The sequence below is a fragment of the Lissotriton vulgaris genome, chromosome 5, assembly GCF_964263255.1.
Source record: "Lissotriton vulgaris chromosome 5, aLisVul1.2, whole genome shotgun sequence".
NCBI lineage: Eukaryota > Metazoa > Chordata > Amphibia > Caudata > Salamandridae > Lissotriton > Lissotriton vulgaris.
In genome coordinates this window covers 251531251-251556132 of record NC_141693.1, presented here as the reverse complement: position 1 = coordinate 251556132, position 24882 = coordinate 251531251, and the positions used below count along the sequence as shown (strand labels likewise).

The 24882-nt window shown below is 44.3% G+C and overlaps 1 protein-coding gene across 2 annotated transcripts in view; it reads left to right on the top strand.

The window, feature by feature from the left end:
- The window catches only part of LOC147710627 (F-box only protein 6-like), a 160042-nt gene that overhangs the window by 58709 nt on the left and 76451 nt on the right, over positions 1 to 24882 (top strand). For both annotated transcript variants that reach the window (XM_086921302.1, XM_086921303.1), the window contains exon 2: positions 20535 to 20846. In XM_086921302.1, coding sequence (XP_086777428.1) covers positions 20588 to 20846 — 259 coding nt within the window. In that variant the 5' untranslated portion in view covers positions 20535 to 20587. The remainder of the gene's footprint in view (positions 1 to 20534; positions 20847 to 24882) is intronic.

The following is a 24882-nucleotide window of genomic DNA, read 5'->3' as shown; positions in this document are numbered from 1 at the left end:
GCTATAGGTACAGTCTGGTTAGCTATTACTAAAATGCTATTACTAAAATGTATTCTTTGAAAGTACTTGTTTTATGTTATACAGGGGTGCTGGAATTATGTGATTCTGCAGCTGTGACTTTTTTCGCATATTTATAGATGTGCAGATTTGTCACATAATCCACCACCTACAGTATTACATGCAGATCTAAACAAAATGTGTTTGAAGCTCAAATGGATCAAAAGTTAATAAGAACATGGTGACGTGAAAGGGTAACTGGACAACTTTCAGTGGCTTATTTCTGTATTTGCTGTTAAATTGGTAAAAATGAGATGAAATCTTTGCCCAGACAGTACTACCAAGTGGAAAAAAAAGGTCAAAATAATTATGTAATACTTGTAATGTGCTGCATTATACTGCATAATTTGTCTATGGTGCTCCCATGCCACATAATGTCATTGGCCCTGATGACATACACACAATCATTGTGTGGCAGCCTATCCTATACAGTGTTTAATACAATTGTAGAATAGTGCCTTACATAGTCACATTGCTTTCTGTTACATGCTGGGACCTTAAAACATTACAAATAGACATGTCACTATTATGCACTGCACCATACTGAATTCAGTTTTTTGACTGTTCTCATACAGATATCTTCGGGGATCACAATAAACAAGTTTCATAATGTGAGGCTGTGCATGTCGATGAATTTATTTATCACCTCATTTCTCACTTGTTGGCATAAGCATTATTTTACATGCAACTGCTGAACGTGTAAATACAATAAAATACTAACAAAATATTTTGTTACTTTTAGTCTAGCCTTCGGGACCCCAAGATTCAGGATCACAGCTGCCTTATTTTTCTCGGCACTTCAACTGTCATGTAAATGAAGACGGCCTGGAAACGTGTAAAATAAACAAAGTTGCTCTTCCAGGCCATCTTCATTCTTAACCTCTTCTCTGCTGATGACGAGCTCAGCTCGTCATCAGCCACGGTGGTCGTGTGCGGATGACGAGTTGAGCTCGTCATGTAATGCAGCTTTTTCAAATTTGCCGCACACAGGGGGAAAAGCAGCCGCAGCGATGCGGTTAAGTACTTAATGAGGCATTTGGGCCCCCCTGGGACTGCCGCCACAGACCGCCAGGGGGGTGCGCCCCACAGTTTGAAGACCTCTGTTATAGAATGTATTAACAAAATATAAAATAACTGGCAAAACTGATTTCTCAATAAACAGAGTTTCAAGCAACAACTCTAGGTTTCCACGTCACATATTAGGGAAAGCAAAATATGCTGATAAATCAACAGTGGCTAATGCTCCAGGTGCCGAAAAGCCCTTCAACAAAGTTGCATGGCCTTTTGTTCTACCCTTCACAGATTTAACATGGGTGACTATTATAAAGATTAAAAAGATGATAATGGCCCTGTATACTAATCCAGTACCAGACTTAGAATTAGTGGTTTTACTTCTTAGGTCGTCTCTCTGGAACAAAGTATAAGACAACTGGGCCCCATATTACCATCAGTTAAAAATGAGTTACTGAACCTCTACTTCTAGGCATTCAGAAAACCCCAGAAATTTCTGATGTACCTTTTGGTAATCTAACAATTAAAGCAGCTGTCTATGCTGATGACATTTAAATTGTGACAGAGGAGGCAGAAAATTTAATTTAGGCCCTGTGGTGTTCTTCAAGTAGCAAACACAACAAGATGATGGACGGGGTACTGAAACTTTTCAACCACTCACCCCCCAGTCACAGATCTGAGTTTAATCCATCGTTCTTTTGCTCACTATTCCACCCCAGTTTTGGACCCACCCATTTGCAAATCAGTCTTGACCCTGTACCTCATTGAAACAGTCCAGCCCGAACTGTCAGACCAGGTCCTCCATGGACTGGAAAGAAGATTCCTGGGACCAGGGTCAAGACTGATTTGCACATGGCTGGATCTGAACGCGACAAAGTGAGCTAAAGAACGATGATGGATTCAACCCAGATCTGTGGCTGGGGGTGATTGTCTGAAAAGTTTTGGCAATCTGTCCATCATCTCCTTGTGTTTGCTGTGTTCTTCAAGTAGACATGTAGACAAATCCTCTGTAAATAATCTGTTTAGTATGACTAGATTGTACAGAGCTGCCACTAAGGGCACACAACTGCCTCTTCTCTCTCCCACCCAGCCTAACTCCTCCCTTTATTTATCAACATTCCAGCTTTGATATCAAGCATTCCAGAGTAAGGCAAAAGCCAGCCAGCCTTAAGTAGAATATTACACAGACCATTAATTTATTTTGTGTGAGATCCTTCTGTCCTAGCGAAGGGGTTTCCTAAAACATGTGAGTGTAGAATTCAATGCCTTCTTTTCAGAATCGGTGGAACATATTTAAGAAAGAACCTTATATTTTGTCTATTTGAAACCTGGTCCCCCAAATGCTTATCATGAAATGATCATTTTTGATATAGTCGAAGCGCCTAAATCCTGGCCTTTGGAAGGGGGAAAACACAGATCTCTCTAAATAGAAACAAAACATTGGTTCCCTACAAATGTGCGTGGCATCAATGTACCAGAGTTTGCTAAAAAGCAAACTACTTTTTGATTTAAATATGGGACACTTTATGCCCTACAGCCACAAACTGCTTTCAAAAACACCGACAAAATGGTTAAATGATTGTCTCTTGACACACAAGGAGGAAATATACTCTCTGACTGGCCAAGATTCTGATGACTAAATACTCAGTCCCTGATTACGATGTTAGTCGGAGTTGCCTCCGACCGACATTGTTGTGGATGGGGAACCGACCAACTTCAGGTTGACGTTTCTGGCACTGCAATTAGGATGAGACGCCCATTGTATGGTCGCAAACTTCCATTTTTCAATGAAAAAACAGCCGAAACAGCCCACAGCACAAGCTCCTATTGAAAAGTGTGACATCAGGGTGCCTGCCACACAGTGCTGGGATGTGAAGGGGGCACCAAAGCTGCCCCCCAGTGCCACATGCGGTGGGCCAAGGGGGCCTGTTAGGGGCCCTCAAAGACACTTTCCGACATCAGTTCCATGTTTGAAAGGCCGACATGGAACAGCTGTGTGAAAGTGCCATCATGATCCCAACAGCGAAAACGCCGTTCTTAAGGGATTATGAGGCCTCTGTGACTGGCTTAAGCCTGTCGGAACTGAGTTTGATTCCCCGGCCGGTTTAAACTCTGAGCGCCGTCATTGTAATACGGCGGTTGGAGTTTAAACAATGTCGGTTGGAAAGCCTCCAACCAGCAGTGAGAGGCTGTCTGACCAGCATTGTAATTAGGCCCTCGAGTGTCATCAAGCTTTCTGAACCACAAATTGTCTTTTAAATTGAAGGGCAAAACTCTGACACATGCTGGAATTCCAATAGTGAAACTTGTGATATAGTGCATATATATATATGTGCCATACAAGAACACTGTCCGCTGTGGTGAACTACAATTTCTCCTGATGCGAAGAAATTGGCTGAATGGCAAGTTGTCCCTCAAAGTTTTAGGGTGATAGCTACTGTAAAGTAATAGACTGTTGGTGTCAGTAGGTTTTTTGTAGAACTTGAAACCTACCCTGGCATCAGCCCCAGTCACAGAAAGGTTAATAGTGCTTAACATATCGTCACAGCGATCTGTGGCCTCAACGATTAAATTCCCTGGGATACCCCATATGTGTTATCCTACACTAGGACCAGCAGCCCGTTACAGACAGGTCAATAGCTCATACCAATTTGTTACGAATGACTCACCACAAACAGTAGAGACTGTTTTTTGAAACCGCATGTTCTTCTGCTTACTACCAATCTAGTCCACGTACCTTTTAGCACACTTGGAGAATCTTTTTGGTAATATAAACTGACCCACTGCGATGATGTATGCTGCATGAGTTCCCCTTGCGGTGAGAATCACTGATTGCTACATTAACTGACTACCTGACATCCCTATTGTCAACATGCCCGGTATTACAGCTCAACCATATCCCTGTTCAATTGAACAAAATAAACACGTTTTTAATATTTTTAGTTTAATTGTTTACACACTGTAGGTTTAATAAATTCCTGCAGTTTATCCAAACAGAGGCAGTTGCCTTGACTTAAACTCCACTCTAAGAATGTCACGTTGTTTACTAGTCATGTGCGCACTTCTCGCATCACCAGATTGCGAGACCACACCCCCGCTACCGTCCTGCCCACGACTCAGTGCCCGCAATGAAGGATACTTAAAGCTACGTTCAGCGAGGCACCAGTACCTTCCTGGGAGCAGCGGAGAAGGGTAGGTGGGATGCTGGGTTCCCAACGAGGAGCAGGTTATTTTTTTGCGGCTTGGTGGCGCACTTCCCTGGTCTTTGCCGACGAGTGGAGTTTAGAGGACTCTGGCCCGAGCTTTGTTTAAGTACCCCAAGTGGGAACGGGCTGCCCCACTGTGAACCTTTCTGGCCCAGGGGGGCCTTCAACACTGCCACAAGACTGGGCTAGGATCGGGGCTGTACTGTTGTGGGCTCAGCGGCATCTCTTATTGGGTAGAGCAAGCCTCCAGCGCTAAGCCGCTTTTTTAAAACCCTCTAGGCTGCTGGCTTGCATTTGGAGACACGCCTTGTGTGATTGTTCAGCGGGTTTGCTTGTACCCAATTTGAGTCACTAGCAAACTGACTAGGACCCCTACAGTATTTTCCCACACGTGCTTGTACCAGCCTGGCTGCAGCCAACCATGATCATGACTCCTGATTATCGTTTGTGTGTCTCCTATCTTCATTTTGTAGAGACACCACTTTTTGGGTGTACATAAACTCCGCTGCACCTGATGAGGCTAAATCTCATACTATTATAGGTGAGTCCCTACCACACTCACCTAGTTGGTGCTGTCATAAGTTATTCACCACTGATCCAAAGGGTGTTTTTTTGTCAATGAAAGTCACGCTGTGTTTTCCATGTTGTCATCTGGAATTATGATGTGCTTGATGAAACACGGTTTTTAATCAAAGCTATGTATTTTGAACACCACTCCATGGCCAACTGTGCAACTGATATGGAATGCTGTGTGTTCTTTCGCTTTAATTACAGGTTTCCTCACTTCCCTACTGGACATTTCCCTAGGGCAAAGCCAGTGGTAGGTAGCAGTGCACCTCACCACACACATGTAGATAGTTTAATTATTTTTTCAAGGTCCTGAAGAATCGCCATTGATCATTGCATGACTAGTTTAGGGCGAGAAACATGTCGACCATCTGGGAGAAGAGTATGCAATTTGTCACATTAAGAACAAAACAAGCTACCCCTCCCCTATTATTTTATTCAGGCAGGGTCCCTCACAGAATAAAGCCTTAGCAAAGAGGATTCCCTCACCTGTTTTATTATTACAATCCACGTCTACACTTAACTAGGCCCCTCACACCCACTGCACCCTTACGGCAAGGAACAAAAGATCTTTGATAAAGAGCCCCTTTAAGGGTGCCCGTCGGGCATTGCAGCGCCGGCCCGACGAGGAGCAGGCTCAAATGATGAAGCATGACACCTAGCTTGCTGGGTGTGTGAGCCCTAGTTCCGAAAGGAGGAATTCTCCTACTTGACCTCCTGTAATATACCGTCAGACTTCACTAGCTATGGCATTCTTCCGGTGATTACTATATCACCAAGGAATTTTGTACTCATATCTTTGTTAAGTGCATCTATGGCTTGTACATTGGACCTACCAAAGCCCAGAAGACTGCCCCCCCTTTTTGTTAATGATGACTGATTTATACCATAAGTGCAGACAACTTTTCTCTTCAACATTCCTCTTGGTACTAAATTAAATGTCCCATATGGGAGAAGTTACATAATTATATTAAGAAGAAAACATTAAACTCAGAATCGCAGTCTCCTGATAACCTTGCACAAAGAGCCCTTTAACCACATGCGCGCTGCCCTGATTCTGCTCATATGCTGACTTTTTAAAAAACGCACTTTACATGACGAGCTGGGCTCGTCATCAGTGTTTGAGGAGGCTACACCATGACGAGCCCAGCTCGTCATCAGCCTCGAAGGGGTTAATCTCAAGATCATGTCTTGCTCATATTAAAATACAATAGCTGCAAAGAACCAGTTAGCTCTTCAACAGTCTTTACGTGCAGAACGCCATCAGTCACATCTATAACATTTTCATTGATTCCTTTTCATCCTTTTCTGATGGCTCTTTTGTCTCATTCACTCACGGTTGCTACACCTTTCACCGAATATGCGTTCTACTGAAGTAAGACAATAAACGTAGCTCTTCTGATCGATTACTGGATGTCTGTCCTCCTTTACTTCTCCTTAGTGTTTTAATTTTAAATTTCTGGTAATTAGTAACAACTACTTATGCTGTATCAACTGCATTTGTTGTGCCCACTGCACACTTATACAACAGATTTAAATGCTTTTGTTTCTTGTTTTTTCTTTTTTGTCTAGCGAAAACCGAGGAACAATGTTTTATTAAATTGTTTTTATTGAAATAATAAGCAGGGCATAATACAAGTACGTGGCATCTACATTGGGCATTATGGATTGCAATCAACTTCGGCGACACCACACACATCGCTAATACATGATGCAGCCTAGTTGTCATTGTTGGCACTTTGTGGGACCCCACCACCCACTCCCTCCCCTCATTCCGACACATCATCCATGTCCTGCATGGGTGGTTCACAGAGATAGCCACTGAATTTGTTCCAGGCACCCCACACTTTCTCCCATTTTCGGGGGCATCCACGGTGCGTGGATACCACTCTTTCTGCCATCATAGCCGCATCCATATCCTTGCACCATTCTCTAAGTGTTGGCACCTCCCCGGACCCCAGTTTCTGGCAATATTACGTTTGGCAAACATAGCACCCAGTGTAACCCAATCAGAGTGGGAAAGATTATTTGGTTCCCATAAATTCAATAGACAACACTTCGATTCCGGTCCAAAAGACACCTCCACCACCTGTGATAGTGTTTGACCCAGTACGCTGCAATCTGGGGGCACTGCCATATAGTGTGAAAAAAGGTTCCCACCTCCCCACAGTTTCTCAAGCAAAAATGGCGTGTGGCCCTCCCTATGGTGTGGCGGGTGACCCTGGTATAATACACGCGATTAAGTATCTTTAGTCGCACTAAGCGGAGTCTCAAAGGTATGGTCACTTCCCGTGGGGATGACACCGCCATCTGCCAGTCTGCATCGTCTATCTCACCCAAGTCAGTGGACCACTTGTGCCTAAGTGTCAGTGTCGGGTCCGGCATGTTATTGATGAGTTTAAGATAAGTGAATGAGGTCGCCTTTTTGGGCATGTGTTCAGTCAGGAGTCTGTCTTCTAAGGAGGTGGCCTCCGGTATATCGGTGCCATGCGGGAGAACCGAGCCTAGTGCATGAATGATCTGCATGTACCGAAACCTCTCGGTAGGCGCCAGCTCATATTGGATCCTAAGCTGGTCAAATGACACCATTGCACCCTTCTTCTATAAATCCCCTACTGTGGAGATACCTATTAAGTCCCATGCCCGGAATCCCTTACTGTTTCGAAGTAGTTCCAGCTGTCGCGCCGACCAGAGTGGAGTCATTTGAGTGATAGTACCTTTGCATTTGAGACGCACCTGTGCCTTATACCATATGCCGATTGTGTGTACCGTCGGTCCTATGAAGGAGGAAGACCTACCCTTATCATATAGTACGGATAGGATTTCTGCTTCCCCCAGCCCCTGTCAGTCTGCCTGGAACGCTGGTTCTGTCTTAGGCGTCTGTAACCATTGATTAATTATCTTCAATTGGGTACCATCCCCGAACTAGCTTTCCCCGTGCTATGCGTGCCGGTTTGCTTCCCCAGAGCAGGCCAGAGACAGCCACCTCTATCTTCTTGAAATACTTTAGTGGAACAGCAAATGGACTGTTCTCTAAAACATATAAAAACAGAGGGAGCGTCATCATTTTAAAAAGGGCTGCCTTGCCCGTTAGGGTTAACGGCTGGTCATGCCAGTGTTCCACATCGTGCCGAAACCGCTCGAGGGGGGAACAGATTTTTCTGGAAAAATTCCTCCGACCTGGATGTCACCCAAATATTTAAAGGAGTCCACTGTGATTTTGAGTGGGCAGTCTATCAGATAAGCTCAGCAGAGGAACTAATTAAGGCCAACTCCTCACGCTCCATTCCGGAGCTAAATCACTCTGCACTCCCACCGAGCCCTCGACAAATTTTACCCAAAGTAAGCGCTGTAAATGGCTGTGTTCAGCATATTTCTGATAGAATTGCTCTAAGTGACTCAGATACTTCCCAACAACCGCCCCAAAAACAACATAAAATCTCGACCCCTGCTGGAAATAAGGTCCCGAAGAATAGAGCATTTCACGCTCCTACAAATAGTAATTTAGCCAACGAGGAGGATGTGGTAAGCCAAAAAAGGAAATGTACTAAACAAGCAAGAGGAAAGTGGGAGAAAGAAAAACCTCCACAAAGGTTCAAGCTGTTGTTGGCAGGAACTCGGAAAACGCCAACAATGACATTAACCCCCAGATTCATCAAAGTCCTGTTTTCAGAGTCCTTAATAGCGAATTTTAAGGATTCACTATTGAAGACTTGCAAAACGGGATGCATGTAGAAATCGCAATAATTTTAGCGATCTCTACAGCTTCTTTATTTGCGATTCGCTAATTGCTAATCGCAAATAAGGAATGACTCCCCATTCATTCCTGTGGGCCTTTTGAATCGCAAATAAGGAAGCAATTCCAAGGGTGCCAGGGTGTCCAAAGGACACCCTGTTGCACCCCTGAAATGGTAATGTCCACTGGTGTTGCGCACACACATGTCCCAAGGACATGTGTGTGTGTAACATACAACTTAAATAAATGCACTAAAGTGTATTTTTCTAAGTTTTTGCTATTTACCACATAGTTAGACTTCGCGGTAAATAGCTGCCCAAGACTGCGATTTCGCAATTTTAAAATGATTCATGAATTGCATTTAAGAAATCTCAAATTGAGATTCCTTAAATGCAATTAATCGCAATTTAGCGATTTCTACATTTGCGATTTTTGCATTTGGGATGATGCATCCCAAATGCAAAAATAGCACTCGCAAAGGGCCAGATTCTCAGAATCTGGCCCTTTGCGAGCCGATTCTGGTTTGATGAATCTGGCTGTAAGTCCCTTTATAACAGTGGTGGAAAGGCTAGACATGTACTTAAGGCTAAGGATGGATCAAATGGAAACTAGACTGACCCAAATAGAACAAGTCATAACTATGAATACAGGGCGTACCAGAGAGGACATACATTTTTCCTCTAATAAACAAGAATAAGCGAATAGGGGGATAATCAGACCGATGGGCACCTCAAAATACACCAGAAAAATATCACGAGGTCTGACATCTCGACACTCAATCCTGCTTTAACTACAGCTCCAGGAGAGGGAAATAATCCCATAAAGACAACTCTAGATATTGCAGAAACGGATACCTTTTCCCATCCCCCTCAGGTATATCCATACCCTCTTCATAACTTCGCTACTCAGCCCGGGACAAGATTGAGACCAGGCGAATACCTTGACCTGCCACCTGCGGCTACTCCTTACATCATCGTGCTGGCAAACGTTCCACGAAAGTCTCCACTAGAATCAGAGGGGTGGGAAACACTCAGAAATAAGTCGCTATATTGGCTAGGGCTTAAAACTGATTTAGATGACTGCCTATTTAGGGAATTCAAAATGGCCAGAAGGGTCCAGTGGGTGGGAACTGGCGGAAAAACCTTTCCAGGAGATTGCATTGTACTCACTTTTAGATCACCTGTGCTAGTTAAAAAAATTCTCTACGACCTGGGTAGTAAGTACATTGCCAGGGGTGAGATAAATATACTCCCATTAGGTTTCTTCTATCCCCCCCTGAATTTCACACAACAGACTCCCAACTTCGATTCTATAAAGAGACAAGACCCATATTATGCTATTCCCACAGCAAATAGATTCAATATGCTTTCAGGATTAGAAGACCAAGACTGACTGGCTAAGACAAAATCCTATGTTCTGGCCCCACAGGGACGAGATATAGAGCCAGCCCAAGATGTTGTTGTAGAACTTTCAACCTTACATCCCTCTGACTTAACCATTGGGCCCATCTCTCAAGGCTACCCAAAAATGGACTATTCAGACAAACCCACACTTAGATTACTTTTCTGGAATGTTGCAGGCTTAAGTGCCAAATTAAACAACGAAATCTGGACCAACTGTATTCATAAATTCAACATCTTATGCCTACAGGAGACCTGGTCCACATCTGCTATTCACATAGAGGGTTATGAAAGCTATTACTCCACAGCACTCCCCTCGACTTCCAAAAGAGCTAAGGGTGGTCTGGCAATTCTAGTTTCTAACATCATCAAATTAGAGAAAATTTTCCAAATTAAAATAGAGGTAAACTATCAAATTATAACCTTGACGGTGGATAAAAGCAATCTTTTTGCGCTGGTAATTTTTTATAATAATCTTAGACAGGATGAAACTATTAGCGTGATAGCAAGATTTACTCCTGCTTGCAGGAATTAAAGAGAAAAACAAGAAAGGATCTGGTCATAATATGGGGGGGATTTCAATCAATGCATCTGTGGGCACAGCTCTGGTTCAACCTGTGGCCTTGAGGACGAAAATCAAATCCCACTTCCTCCGCACCCCGACAGGGAACCGTCTAAACGAGACATTTTTTGGCCTGGAGATGGGTATGGCAAATGAGCTTGTGAATCCCCCAATTGCCCTTACAAGTACATTTAATGGGAGAGGACTATCTAGTATCATTGACTTCATCTTAATTACTAGTGCCTCTTCGTCCCGATTACATAATTTCTCAACATACGATATCGCATTAAGCGATCATTATCCCAATAGTGTTACACTCTTTTTGCCATACAAAGTAGACAAAGGGAATTCTCTAAACATTCTGGGGCAGGCAACTCTGTAAATGGCTTCACACTGAAATGGGAAAAAATAGATCCAGTAAAAATTACAACGAAGATAGTGAAGAATTCTCTAAGGGCTATTGATAAATGTCTTGATCCCTTTAGCAAGCATAAGGAGGTCTTATTCAAAACTAAAAATAGCCCTCCACAGAGCTAACGGGGATAAAAATGAAATTATAAACCTTAGAAGAGAATACAACGCACTAAAATCAAGGAAAAAGGAACTGAAAGATGAATTATGGGCCCAACTTCATAAAAGTTGTGCCACTAAGGATAACATCGCCTTTTGGGCTACAATTAAATCTCCCTTCCTAGTGGATAATACCAACAACCCTAAAATAGATGTAGCCATCGAAGAGCAAACATGGGTCAATCACTTTGCTCTGATTTTTGGCCTACTTTCTGAAGATTGTCCTGTGCTGGACGAAAATAGGGGAACCATTGTGGAGAATAGCATATCCTCCTTTCCTATTTATCTCGACATAATACCAGTGGAAGTAAAGCTAGCGCTACTAGCCAGTAAGAGCACTAAGGCTCCAGGCCCCGACGGGGTCCCAGTCGACTTTTATAAGCAAAATTTGGAATTGTGGACCCCTATTTTAACCCGAGTCCTGGAAGAGTCCTGTATGGTGGGATTATTAAACACATGGCCCGATAGCATCTTGCTCCCAATTTTCAAAAAGGGAGATAGGCAATCTCCCTCTTGCTATCGCCCAATATCACTGTTGGACTCTTTGGGCAAGGTGGTCGGCCGCATCATCTTAGAGCGCCTCCAGCTTTGGGCTGTTGAGAGCAAGATTCTATTGGACCTTCAATTTGGGTTTCGCGAGGGGCTAGGTACCACAGAACAGGTATTAAACTTAACTCTTCTGGCAGGCAAATACGTATCGGCCAATGGTCGGTCATTGCACTTGGCATATGTCGACTTATCAGCAGCTTTTGACTGTGTTAGTCATAGCAAGCTATGGTCCGTTTTGAAGGAAATGGGGGTAGAATTACCCGTATTAAATTTCATACGGGAACTATATATCGGAGCAACTGCACAAGTGAGGTACGGCATGGGAGGACAACTAATGGTGCCATTCACTGTACAGGGGGGAGTAAGGCAGGGCTGTGTCCTGGCACCCTTTCTTTTTACACTCTACACCAATGGTCTCGAGCGAGCCATGGTGAAAGGGTGCCAGGACCTACCACAAATCAAGAAACGTCCTATACCTGCCCTGCTCTTCGCGGATGACACAGTGATATTCGCCCGTACCCCACTGGAACTGCAGTGTGCCTTAGCAAGATACCATTCATACATGGCTGACTTAGATTTGAAAATCAATATAAAAAAAACCTATGTCATGACGCTAGGCTCTAACCCACAGAGATCTAAGGCAATGTTCATTGATAACACCAAGCTTGATAGTGCAAAGATCTACCCCTATCTAGGAATTGTGATAGACAACAAGCAGTCATGGAAACAAGCTATTGAAACCAGGAAACTGCTGTTTACTAGGGCAACAGCGGCACTAACTCGTTTTTCACGCAGACTAGGGAAATGGCCTCCAACACAACTACTATACATCTATAAGGCAAAATGCATAGCCACTGCAATATACGGGGCCGGGGTATGGGGTTACGGGAAGGTTGATTCTATCCAAAATGTGGAAAATTATTTTCTAAGATACCTTCTTGCATTACCGCAGGGCTCTGCAACTTATTCCTGCCATATAGAGCTAGGCTTGCCATTCCTTACGGACTTAGTAAGAATCATCCAGACACTCTTGCTGTGGCATCGAATATGGACATCCACTCAAACAACATTCTGCCAAAATCTCATTCAGGATTGTCTTTCATTGGAAAACACACACAAGATAGGCTGGATTGCTTAGATTAAGAACTTCCTACACAATCTGGGAATGGCAAACTATTTCCACACGTCTATAGCAATTGTAGAGATGTCAAGAAAAGCTTTTAAAACAACCTGTATGACCCAATTAGAGCAGCTGCGACTGAGCAACGAGGTGACAAAAAAAAGCGTACAACATTCGCTAATGGTACAAACAACCTTGTCCATCCAGCCATATCTTACTTTTAATCTAACTACCTACGAAAGGCTAATTTTAACAAGGTTTAGGATGAATACCTTCCATCGTTTTGTCACCTTCCCCCGAACCAACGATTGGGCAAAAAGCTTATCCCTCTGCCCCTCTGATGAACTTTCCATCCTAACGACTATGCATGTTATCTTGTTTTGCAAGTTTTATATAGTTCAAAGAAAGCGTTGGATAATCCCCATTTTAAAAACAATGAGTCTACGAAGATGCCGCCCAGCATTTCTCCGATTTACAATTTTTAGGGGAAGAGTATACCGTGAACCAGGTTGCCAGATTCTTGAAGTCAACGCTAAGATGTAGAGCAAACTTAGACCACACTATGAATTTGATACCCTGATCACGCATCTCTAATTGTTCAATTCATGTTCAATATTCTGATTTTTAAATGAGCCAACCGCTTGCCGTATTTTAACATATGTAAAGATTGTACTTATTTAACGTTGTATATAGAATTATTTTAAATATTTTTATGACAAATTTACTGTTTTTAATATGTACTTTTATGGTTTTTCAAATACATTAAAACTGAATAAAGTAATTGAATTGAGTGGGCAGTCCGCCGGAAGCAGTGGGGGCAGGCCTCGCAGGATAAATAAAATCGATTTAGACCAATTGATGGTGTACCCCGACGCCCGACCAAAGATTTCACGAATGTTCAAAAGTACCAAAATAGGGCGTCATGGGGAAGTCAGGTATAGGAGCACATAATCTGCATACAAAGAGATGCAGTCTTTCCAGGTCATTGTCCATTCAAGTCCCCGAATCATAGGGTCCCATCGAATCCAAGCTGCCAATGGCTCCAGCGCCAGGGCAAAAAGTAATAGAGACAGCGGACATCCCTGGCGTGTGCCTCGTGCTAGTGGGAAGTCTTTGGAAATATGCCTATTCGCCACCAAGTGCGCCAGAGGGTGTGAGTACAACAAGTGCACCCATGCACAAAATTTGGGGCCGAAGCCTAGATGTCGGAGAACCGCAAATAAATAAGGCCATTCAACGATGTAGAATGCCATCGGAGCATCGAGAGAGAGGATAATAGCAGGTTCTTGGAGATATGGCATGCGCGCTAGCACTGCCTGTACCCTTCTGAGATTAAGTGCAGTGCTCCTATTGGACATAAACCCGGACTGGTCCGGGTGAACTAGGGTCTCAAGGTGCGGGGGGGTCAGGCGTATGGCAATCAGTTAAGCAAGAATCTTAGCTTCAGCGTTGAGTTAAGATATTGGGTGGTACGAGGAACAATCGTCCGGGGGTTTACCAGGCTTCGGGACCATTACTATGGTAACCATTCGTTGATCGCGTGGTAGCTCCCCAGCTTTCAGACTGTCTGAAAACATTTTTAAGAGATGTGGGGCAGTTAGATCAGATGTTCGTTTATAAAGTTCAATGGGTATTCCATTGGGCCCCACCGCCTTCCCCAACTGCAGGGAATGGATGGCAGTTTGCAGTTCCTCAACTGTGAGGTCGGGTTCCAGCGAGAGTGCCGCCTCCGCTGACAGGGCAGGCATTTTGATATCTTTGATGTAGGTCTGAGCCTCTTCTGTCGTCATGTGTGAGCCCGAAGTGCATACCTGCTCAAAATACCCGGCCAGTGTATCCACTATGTCCTGCGGAGTGGACACTATGGGCCAGATGTAGGAGCCCAAATACCGGTTGGTAACGGCCGATTTTGGCCGTTACCGACCGGTATTTGGGTATTGTAATGTAGGGGGATAGAAAATTACAGAATCGGTATATTTACCGATTTGGTAAATATACCGATTCTGTAATTCAATATGTAGTTGGCACAGTTTACAGTGCCACAGGCCCTTAGAAATTCGTTATTTACCACCCAATACTATTGGGTGGTAAATTACGAATTTCTGTTTACATGCACATCTGTGCATGTACACCTGTGCCCATGTGGCACAGGTGTACATGCACAGATGTGCATGTAAGGCCCATAGGAATCAATGGCAAATACTGATTCGTTAATTACCGAATCGTTAATTACCGAATATTACCGATTCGGTATTTTTACCGATTTATTTTCCTACATAGCAATTACCGATTAGTAAATACCGAATCGGTAAAATTCGGTAATTTGCTATTACCTACATCTAGTCCTATATCTCCAGATGGAGTACGCAGCTGCGCTATCGTTCTCTGTGCTCTTTCCTTCCTGTCCAGCCATGCTAACAGCTTGCCCGCCTTATCCCCCACTTCATATACCGTGTGCCGGGTAGTCTGCAGCTGCATCCTAACCTGTTCACGTTGGTGTTCCTTAAGTTTGCATTGTTTAAGGCGTAAGGCTTGTGCTGTCACTGGAGAGGGATTCTCAGCATAGTGAGCAGTAACCTCGGCCAGGTCAGTTTCCAAGGCATCTAACTCGCCCCGCGCTGCACATCTATGGCCTGCTATGGAGGCAATAGGCTGCCCCCTCACCACAGTTTTGTATGCTTCCCACAAAATACATGGGGATTAAACCGAGGACACATTTTCTTGAAAGTAATGCTTTGTAACTGTAACAATATCTTTGTGTATCCTGGGGACTTGTAAATAACCCGGATAGATGGGGAAAATCCGCTTTCGCGCCTTAGCGTGTATCGCGTAGGTCAGAGAGACTGGCGAGTGGTCCGAAATGCCACGGGGACGAATCCCAGTGTCCTTCAAATGGGGCAGGCTGTCAGTGGAAAGCAGGAAGTAGTCTATACGGGACAGGCTGTTCTGTACCCCAAATTGGAAAGTGTAGTGCCGTGTGGTGGAATGTCTATACCTCCATGCGTCTGTGAGACCCAGGGCATCAATAAATCCTTTCATACGGGAACCGCCTGCTACATCTGTCTTGGGGGGTAACGGTCCCTAGTGCCATCTAACACAGTATTAAAATCTCCCCCCAGAAGCAGCTCTCCCTCCAGTAGACTCAGTATAAATGTGCTAAGCGCTGGGAAGGCCACAGCCTGGAGGGCGGGGGAATGTACACCAATACTATATTAGAGCACCTCCCCCATCCGGGTGTGTTGTACAATCAGTGGGAATTGTTTACGCACTAAAATGCCCACATGCCTAGAGCCTTACGAAAACTCGGAATGTACCACCATTTTGTATTCCCAGCGATCCATGGCCCTACATGCCGAACCCACCAGGTGTGTCTCCTGCAACAGGGCCACTGCGGGAGCATTTCGCCTCAAATACTGCAACACCAAGCCCCTTTTTATATTATCGCCCAGACCATGCACATTCCAGGTGAGCAATGACAAGGGATGTCGGGGGGGGGTCACCAGTACCAACCCCAGAGAGTGTTGACATTGTCCCTAATGCCGTAGGTAATGTAGTGTGTCAAACCATCCCCAATGCAGTATACCAAACCATCCCCAATGCAGTATGCCCAAAAAACTGTAACAGGCATACGTTTCGATGCTCATTGCCCTATGCATTAAAACAGCGAACCATAAAACAACTCTCAATAACCCCCCTTCCCCTCCCACCCCCCTCCTTGCCTTCCTGCTCGACGGATTTACAACTACCCGCCACCCCAACAAGGCAGAGTTCTTAATACCCTTTCCCAGTTCTTCAACAAAGGGGGTAAGAGAAAACGACCTCTGCCCCTCCAGAGCCCCCCACCAGAAAACTGCATAACCCCTTGTCCCTCTCGAGTTTCGTCCAATATACGCAAAGGAAGACAACTGTCAAAAGGGCCCCTTAGTATCATCATGGCGAGCAACACCTACATGGTATATCCAAAAGTACCTGATCAGGGGCAGTTTAAAGTGTCCGCACTTATACATCTTTGCAGTAAACAGTTAAAAGATACCAGAAATGAAAGTGTCCTGAGGGAGTAAAGTAGCAACGTTTTCACGGTACTCCAGATCCTTCCATCACCCAACACCTTGCACCCTATCGAAGACTTGCGCTCACTCTTGTTCCATGTCCGCCTGTTGGTCGTTGCGCCATGTGTGGCGGTGTTCTGTGCGGCCCAGTTGTGTGGCCTTTCGCCAGCCATCCAGCCAGTCCTGTACTTCTTCAGGCGTAGAGAAGAACCATGCCTTACCCTCAGCTTCCACTCCCAATTTGGCCGGAAACAGCATGTAGTACTTTATTTCACGTTCCCGGAGTGCCATCTTTTTTTTTAATTTAAAATATTTTATTGAACAAAGCAGAGTAAGTAATCAGTTGGCAGTCATGAAGTCCAAAATTGACATAGAAGGCATACATTACAGCGGTGCATTACAAGTGCCAGTTTGGGACCAATCCTGGTCATCGCCATTTCAGTTCCCCGAGAGCCTTCTTAACATCGAGAAAGCCTCTGCGGTGTTTCGTGACTGCTGCAGTGTAGTCTTGAAAAATCGTGATAGTGGCATTGTCTATCCGGATTGGAGGGGCTTTTCGGGCGGTCTACAGGTTTGCATCTCTGTCTCTGAAATTAAATATGAAGGTCAAGATGAGCTGCGGGAGAGCCCCCGGCTTCGGTCTGCCACCCGGGACCCGATGTGCCCGCTCAACTGATAAGAAGTTGGACATACCTCGCGGCTGGAGGTGAGCCATAATTAAGTCCTCCACAAAGAGATCTAGGGCAGGCCCCCCTGCCGTCTCCGGCACGCCAATAAGGCAGATGTTGTTCCGCCTCGACCGCTCCTCCTGATCCTCTAGTCGGGCCGCCAGAAGCTTGTGTCCGAATCCAGTTGCAGGAACTGTTTTTTAAGGGTGGAGGTGTCAGATGACCGGGCCGCCATCGCAGTTTCGACCTCCGACACCTTGGTGGACATTTTATTAAAATCTGCGCGGATCAGGGCAAGATCAGCTGCGAGACTCCCAATGCGTGAGTCTACCTTATTCAGGGTGGTCATGATGTCTTGTAGGGTCACCTCTTGCGTGACTCAACCATTTGCTCCAGCAGACGAAGGAACATCTTTGTCTTGTGCGTCCCCCTGCGATTTTGTAAATGCGACTTTGTCCAGCTTCGCCTGATTAGTCCCCTTCATGCTCCTGTTGCTCATGGCAGCCGTAGAGGTGATGGACCCTTGTGGATCAAGGCCGTCGATGGTCGCCGCCTGCTGGATAGAACATTATGCCGCCACGGCCTGTCGGGTAACCCAGACCCCAAATCCTCAGGGCCGCCCAAAAACTTTTAGAAACCGCGTGTCACCAAATGCATGCCTATGCTGGCTGGCAATGAGAGCAGAGGGACCCGGTCCCTCGCCATTCCCCACCACTCCACAGGATATAATCAGTGCGCACGTCTTGATTGTAGGTGGGGTAGATGCTGCGCAGACAACAGGTCTAGAATGCAAATGTTCTAATGTGACTCATGCCCCCCTTGGTAAACAGGGTGCAGAACCTTCCTTCACCGATTGGCCTAGACTGGTGAGGCAACGCCAGGAACAGGCGTCTTCTTCAGCAGCATCCGAGGCAGCTCGCAATAGTTAAATTAAATATAGTCCGTGAGTGGGAGGTAACCCACCAGCGAAGCCTGGTGTGTCTCAGCACTATCCTTGTGAATATTTGGCCCCTTAACTGCGAGCGGCAGCAAGTGCTTCGGTAATGGTGGCGGGGGACTCTCGACCGCCCTCATTCCAGCCGCCACGAGGAACACACTATGGCTGCGCAAAGGGGATATTGCCGAACCCTGCCTCCAGCCGCAGAGCCGTGTGGTCAGGCGCCGCCACCCACTGTACCTCGGAGGGGGGGAGCGCTCTACCAACCACTACTTCCGCTCCTCTCCGATCCAGCCTTCTGGCCGCCTCCGCCGGGCACTCCTCAAACTCCGGACCCCGTCTGCCGACTGCGTCCTGGGCCTCAAAACGCTGCCGTCATCTCAGGGAGCGTTGCCCAGTAGCCAGACTGGCGTCGCTCGATACCGGGCACTTTCCTCTTCCTCTTGTGGGCAAAACGGGTCACGGATAACTAGGCGGATAGACTGGGCTCAATGTCGGGAGCTCGGAGACTCCCTAAGTTGCGGCCACGCCCCAGTGTGAGGAAGAATTTTTAAGTGAAAAATGTTTTATGCACTCCATTGTTTTCAGTGTAAGTTAGCATTGTTCTTTTGATGTATGTATACATAAAATATGAGTAAGAACAGGTTGTTTCTCTCTATATGTCTCTATCTCCCACTAAATTACTATCTTGGTAAACATCCTTTTTAATCATATGTTTAAGCACCTTATGAAATGTAGTTTTTGATTTTTTTATTATGCATTTTTCGTATTGTATTTTGTATTGTTTTGCATTGTATTGTATTTATTAATTTTTATGACAGTACTCTTAAGTGCTGCAAAGATCTTTGCTCTAAATACATTTGTGCAAAATCTATGTTACTACATGGCCTGCTGGATTACCCTTTATTTATGAGCATTAGATCCAGCTTTAACTAAAATGTCATACTGGGCAATCTGCCCTTTTCAGTAGATTCTTTCAACTCCTTTTCAATGAACACCATCAGGTATCTTAACCCCTTAAGTGCTGCTGACGGCCAATGGTCGTCAGCAGCGCTACCTCCCCAGTGCTGCGCACGACCATTGAACGTCCATTCAGCACTAGTTCTAATGGACAGCGCAGCACTGGGGAGAAATGTTTACACGCAGCTAAGGTGTTAAAGTGCATCCTTTTATATGAAACTGTAACTCTGGGAAAACCTTCAGTTAGATTTGAACCTTGTATTTCCATGAGGTGAGTTCTCTTTGAACAAACAAAATAGGATTTCATCTCTGCAGTCTTCTTTGCCTAAGAGACAGCAACCTTAGAAACTTTGAGAACTTCCTGTAATCAGAGTTGAGTTTTATATAAAGTCGTAAAACAATCAATGCTGACCTAAATTCTGACAAAATCAAAGTTAAGTTATTTTAAAGCTGAGGTACACAATCTTATCTCTGTTGCTGGATGTCAGACCTTTTTAATAAAGGTTGGCTAGGTTTTTAAAAAAAGAAAACCCATTCTGTGACTTAATAATATTCACTTTTCATCTTGCCAGTGAGGATTGATTTCAAACCATCTAGTTAAATAAATATTCTCATCCGTTACTTCTTTTGTATCCTCCAACCCATATCCCTCTCCCTAGCTGTGCTCCACTACCTCTGTTTCTAGTAAATAGGTTGGTATAACCTTCTGTGTGACTCCATTTTATATTTTTTTTTAATGATTTGCTCCAAAGATTTCAATTTGTACTTATGGTACTGTTGATTTCATTTGTTCTCTTGTGCAAGTTCAGTTTTCAATGAGGAATATAAATATGGAAAAACCTCTTGGAGCCTGAAATAGAGTTTATTGGTAAGGTAAACGTGACATCTGTAGTATGCCACCCTATAGCTCAGGGGACAGTATGTTATTACTGAAGATGGACCCACATATTAGGGGTCTATTCTTCAGAAATAACAGCACTAATGACAGGTTTGCGTAGGGAAACACAAATGTTTGTGAACAGGGTCTTTTTGTCACTTCAATTAAATAATAATCCGCTAAAATTAATAGAATATCTGAAAACAGGAGCTGATAGTAGAGAAATTAGTATATGACGTGTTTTTAAATTTTATATCTTTATCAGATTGTTACACCTCGTGCTCCCCCTTCCTTGGAGAGCCTTCTTCAGTCACCAGGATGCGCAGCATCAACGATCTACCTGAAGATGTCCTGGTGGAGGTGCTGTCTCAGGTTCCAGACCAGTACTTGATCCATCGCTGTAGTCTGGTCTGCAGCCACTGGAAAGATGTGGTTGACTTGCCCACCCTTTGGAAAAGGAAATGCCAGCTGGAGGGTTTTTTTCTCAGTAGCGGCGTACGAAATCCTGATGATTGGAGGTGCCTTTACTTCCTCTTCAAGCTGAAGAAGAATTTAATAAAGAATCCTTGTGCAGAAGGTTTGTGACCCGTGCGTCAGTTAGGGCTGTACAGAGAGACATAGCAAAAAGCTATCAAGTTGATTTCTGGTTTCTGTTTCAAAGTTAAATCTTGTGTGTCCATCTATATGTAATTGAAGAGTACATATTTATTAGCATGCTCTTGAGAATTAAAAAAAAAAATGGAGGGTGTTCCTCAACAACTTGGGTAAAAAAAGGGAAGAGCTAATTAGCATATTAGAGCAAGATGTTTTAGATTATAGTTTCCTAAGTGTGCAGTAATATCTGAAATGTTGTGATTCAGATGTTGCAGCATTCTATGCTGATGGTTTAATGCCATATTTCCCTAATTCTGACTGTTCCTGGATAGAAGAAAAACCACAAGCATGTATGATGACTGGAAATAATGGTGCGCACAACCCTGTAAGGTAATTAGCAAGTAATGTCAATCAAACATGTAAGTTGAAATGTCCACACTTGGTATGGTGCTCAGGAAGAGAAAGTGCCACCCAATCTTCCTCTGCTGGAGGGGGTTTCAAATGTTATTGAAAAAGTTCTCCTGGCACTCATAAAATCACTGGGGTTGAGGTTGTGATATCAACAGTTCTTTATTTGATTCCGATGTACAAATTTCGCCCTTGCATTTTGCCAGAACTTCATCAGGGTGCCTTTGATCTAGAAGCATGCACCTTCTGTGTGCCTAAAGAGAGCCCCTCCCTGTCCGTCCCCATCAAGGAGCAGATTTTGCCCTTGCACTTTGCCAACACGTGTTTCATCTTAAGCTGTATCTGTCGGAGTAGACTTCATCAGGGTGCATTTGTTGTAGAAGCAGTAGAGAAATATAGGTAATAGTTGGCGAGTCAGTCTACGATGTCACAAAGTGATATTCATTCATTCAAAATCTTTATTCGGATACAATAAATATCCATAAAAGCACAAATACAGACTTTCAGATATCACTTTTTTAGATAAAACAAAATATGGCAATTTCATATGTACAAGTACAGTAAAAAAGCACTCAACAAGAGCTATCAATAGTTTATACAAAGGAATTGTACAAGAGGTGAAGCTCAATAGGTACACATGGAATGATGGGCACGTACTGCCACTTTCAAAAAGGGTCCTACTCGGAATGTTAGCTCCTCGTCTTCCAAAGTGATGATTTGCCCATACTCTTCCTTATAATTAATCTTCGGGATAGTCTTGAAAAATGTTATTCAAAACTGTTTTGTGTATTTTAAATAAAAACTACAAAAGAATAAAAAGTGCATCGTTGTTTGTTTACATTGAGCATTACAAGGGCAGGGGAGTTGGTCGAGGTTGGAGTTAAACCCCAGAGGGAAGCAAAACAGAAATTTCACAGTATCGACCCTTAGTCTAAAGAGTAGGCTCCTCTCCCATCTACTGATTGGTCTTGAGAGAGAAGGACAGGGTAGGTGGGTTATATTCTCATTTGTCATGTATCGGGCTACTAAGGGTTTTTGTGCCTCTGTTTCATGTCTAATTTTGCTGTATGTTGTGTAAAGTGCCTTCATTAGACTTTTTTTTACTTATGCAATCTGAGTCGGTTGGATTTAAGAATAACCGCTCAAGATTTACGCTGGTCAGACTCTTCCTGACATCGGCGAGCCAGTGTATATCCTTTCCTTTATCGCAGCTGAGACAATCTTTAATTATTTCCCTAGTTAGCTGCGCCGCGGGGTTCTTCCAAACCGCGAGCCAGAATAAAGCGGGTCGAGCCTTGATGATATCTTCTATGTAGGGGATTTTCAATTCGCTGTGGCAAGCGTACTGTGATGTAGAAATAGGGGCGCCCAATATTTTACGACAAAATATGTTTTCTTCCCTTTGTATACTGTCACACTGCCTAAAACCCCAAATTTCTGCTCCATAGGTGGCGGTGGGGATTCATTGTAATTTAACATTTTTAGAGATAGCAGATATGACCTGTGTCTTTCCAGCCTGGGGCAAGCCAAGTATGCTGTTAATCAGTCTAGAAAACGTTTTACCGCTGTGTGCTACATGCTCCGCACATAGGCCGTTCCCTGCAAAAACTAGTCCCAAATAAGGAAAATGCTAGTGCTCTGTAAACAATCAGGACCTAAAGCGATGGTATTATTTAGGCACTTTTTCGATCCGCACGCCATTAAAAACGATTTCTTAAAATTGGTGCAAAGGTCCAAGCTTGCCATAAAATCTACGAAACCCCGCACCAATAAGCGTAGTGCATTTGGGGTGTGTGCCATTAAGACCGCATCATTGGCATAGAGAAGGGCCAGGAGCGTGTTGCCATTAATGATGGGAACATCAGGGGTGAGTGATACCAATGATCCGTTCAATTCTGTTCAATTCAATTATTTAGCTTTATTCGATTTTGAATTAAAATCATAAAAGCGTACAGTTAAAAAACAAACATTAAAAACTTACATACATTTAGAGACATTTGTCCAAGCTGTGGGAATAAGTTCCCTAGATTCATATTAAAGTTCATAATTTTCCATATTTGTGGGCAATGACCATTGTTACGGGATGTTAAAAAACAGAGAGGCCCCTGCCACTCGATGCCCCAAAGCTTCTACCCCTTGTGTAGATTGTCTCTGCCTTTAGTCTTGGTCGAGGGATAACTGCCATGCTTGGATAAAAATCGTGTAGGTCCCAGATGGATATAGGGCCGTCACCTTCTCGGGGATGCAAAGTTTGGAGGTAGGGTTCGATTAGTCTGCTTCTGAATCTTATTAGAACCAGGTCGCCGGCATTGTCTTTTTGTAGGGGACCTAACCAGCCCACCCTTCTAACGGCCGTGATTGTACCATCAAGGTCTAGTGGCAACGGCCTGTTTTTAGTTAGCCAATACGTGACTTTGTTCAATAGGTCTTGTTCCCATTCAGTTTTTCCATGTTTAATTGGGGGGACTCCCGCAAGGACACACACAAAAGGAGCGGCCTCCGGAGGTAACTGTATGTGGCTTGTTTTATAAGGTTTTACTCTAATGGGAGTATTTTTTGATAATCCAGGTTTAGGGTAAATTTTGGGGGCAACTGGGGGTAGTGAATTAGTGACTAGAGGATTAGTTTGTTCGTTACTGTTTTCTACAAGTGGCGTCGGGACTTCGGTTGTACCAAGTGAGTGGGAACAATTAGGTATTGCAATTTTCTCAGTGGGAGATAAGTTAGCCTTGATACTTTTCTCAATTCCCAGGAGCCTGTCCTCTAGGGTGATCATTTTTTCAAACAACAGAGAAATAATTGATCTAACCAGTTGTTCGATCTGAGACAGAAAAATCCGGTTGAAAGGAGGTACTGGTTGGTCTAGTTTTTCCTCCGAAGTTGGGGGGGGGGGGATTAGCTATGGTCAATGGAGGGCTAGAGCACAACTTTTGTAGTTTGGGTTCGTTCCCTATGGGATTAACCCCATCCCACTTCCTTTTACTGGGTAAGAGCTGGGGAGGTACTATATTTTGCCTAAGTGCATTTTTAGGTGATGAAGGGTGTTCCAGTCGGCTGTCGATTGAGATTGATGTACTGGTTCTTTTAGCGGGGCTAGGTTGGGGGATTTTAAGACCGTTTCTATTTTCTACAGTAGCATACCTAGTATTACAAAGAGAATTTAGCTCGTCCAGTAGTGAAAGATTTGGCGCTGTGCTAATAGTTTGTTCAGGAGAATGCCTAGTGAGTGTGCTATCTGAAATCTCATGAGATACATTCATGCTGGCAGTGGACAGAGGTAACCTTACATGATCTTGTGACCCAGGGCGTGAGCCTCTTTGGCTGACAGGGTTCTTGGTATCCCCCTTGCGAATCATGAGGAATTTGCTGGTATGGGATTTGTAAAAGACAACAAAACAATCTGATGGTATTCGAGGATTTCCGACTGATGTCCTGTGGGGATGTTCCTTAGCGAGTATGTGAGAAGGGATCAATAAGTCATTACCTCAGTGATGTGATGTGACAGGGTCAAGGGGGGTGGCCCGGCCCGTCCTCCGAGGGCCTTATAGGGCCCGCCCGTTGCCCGGGCTTCGCCCGGCGTCTGCGACGCGGAGGGAGCTTCCTCAATTTAA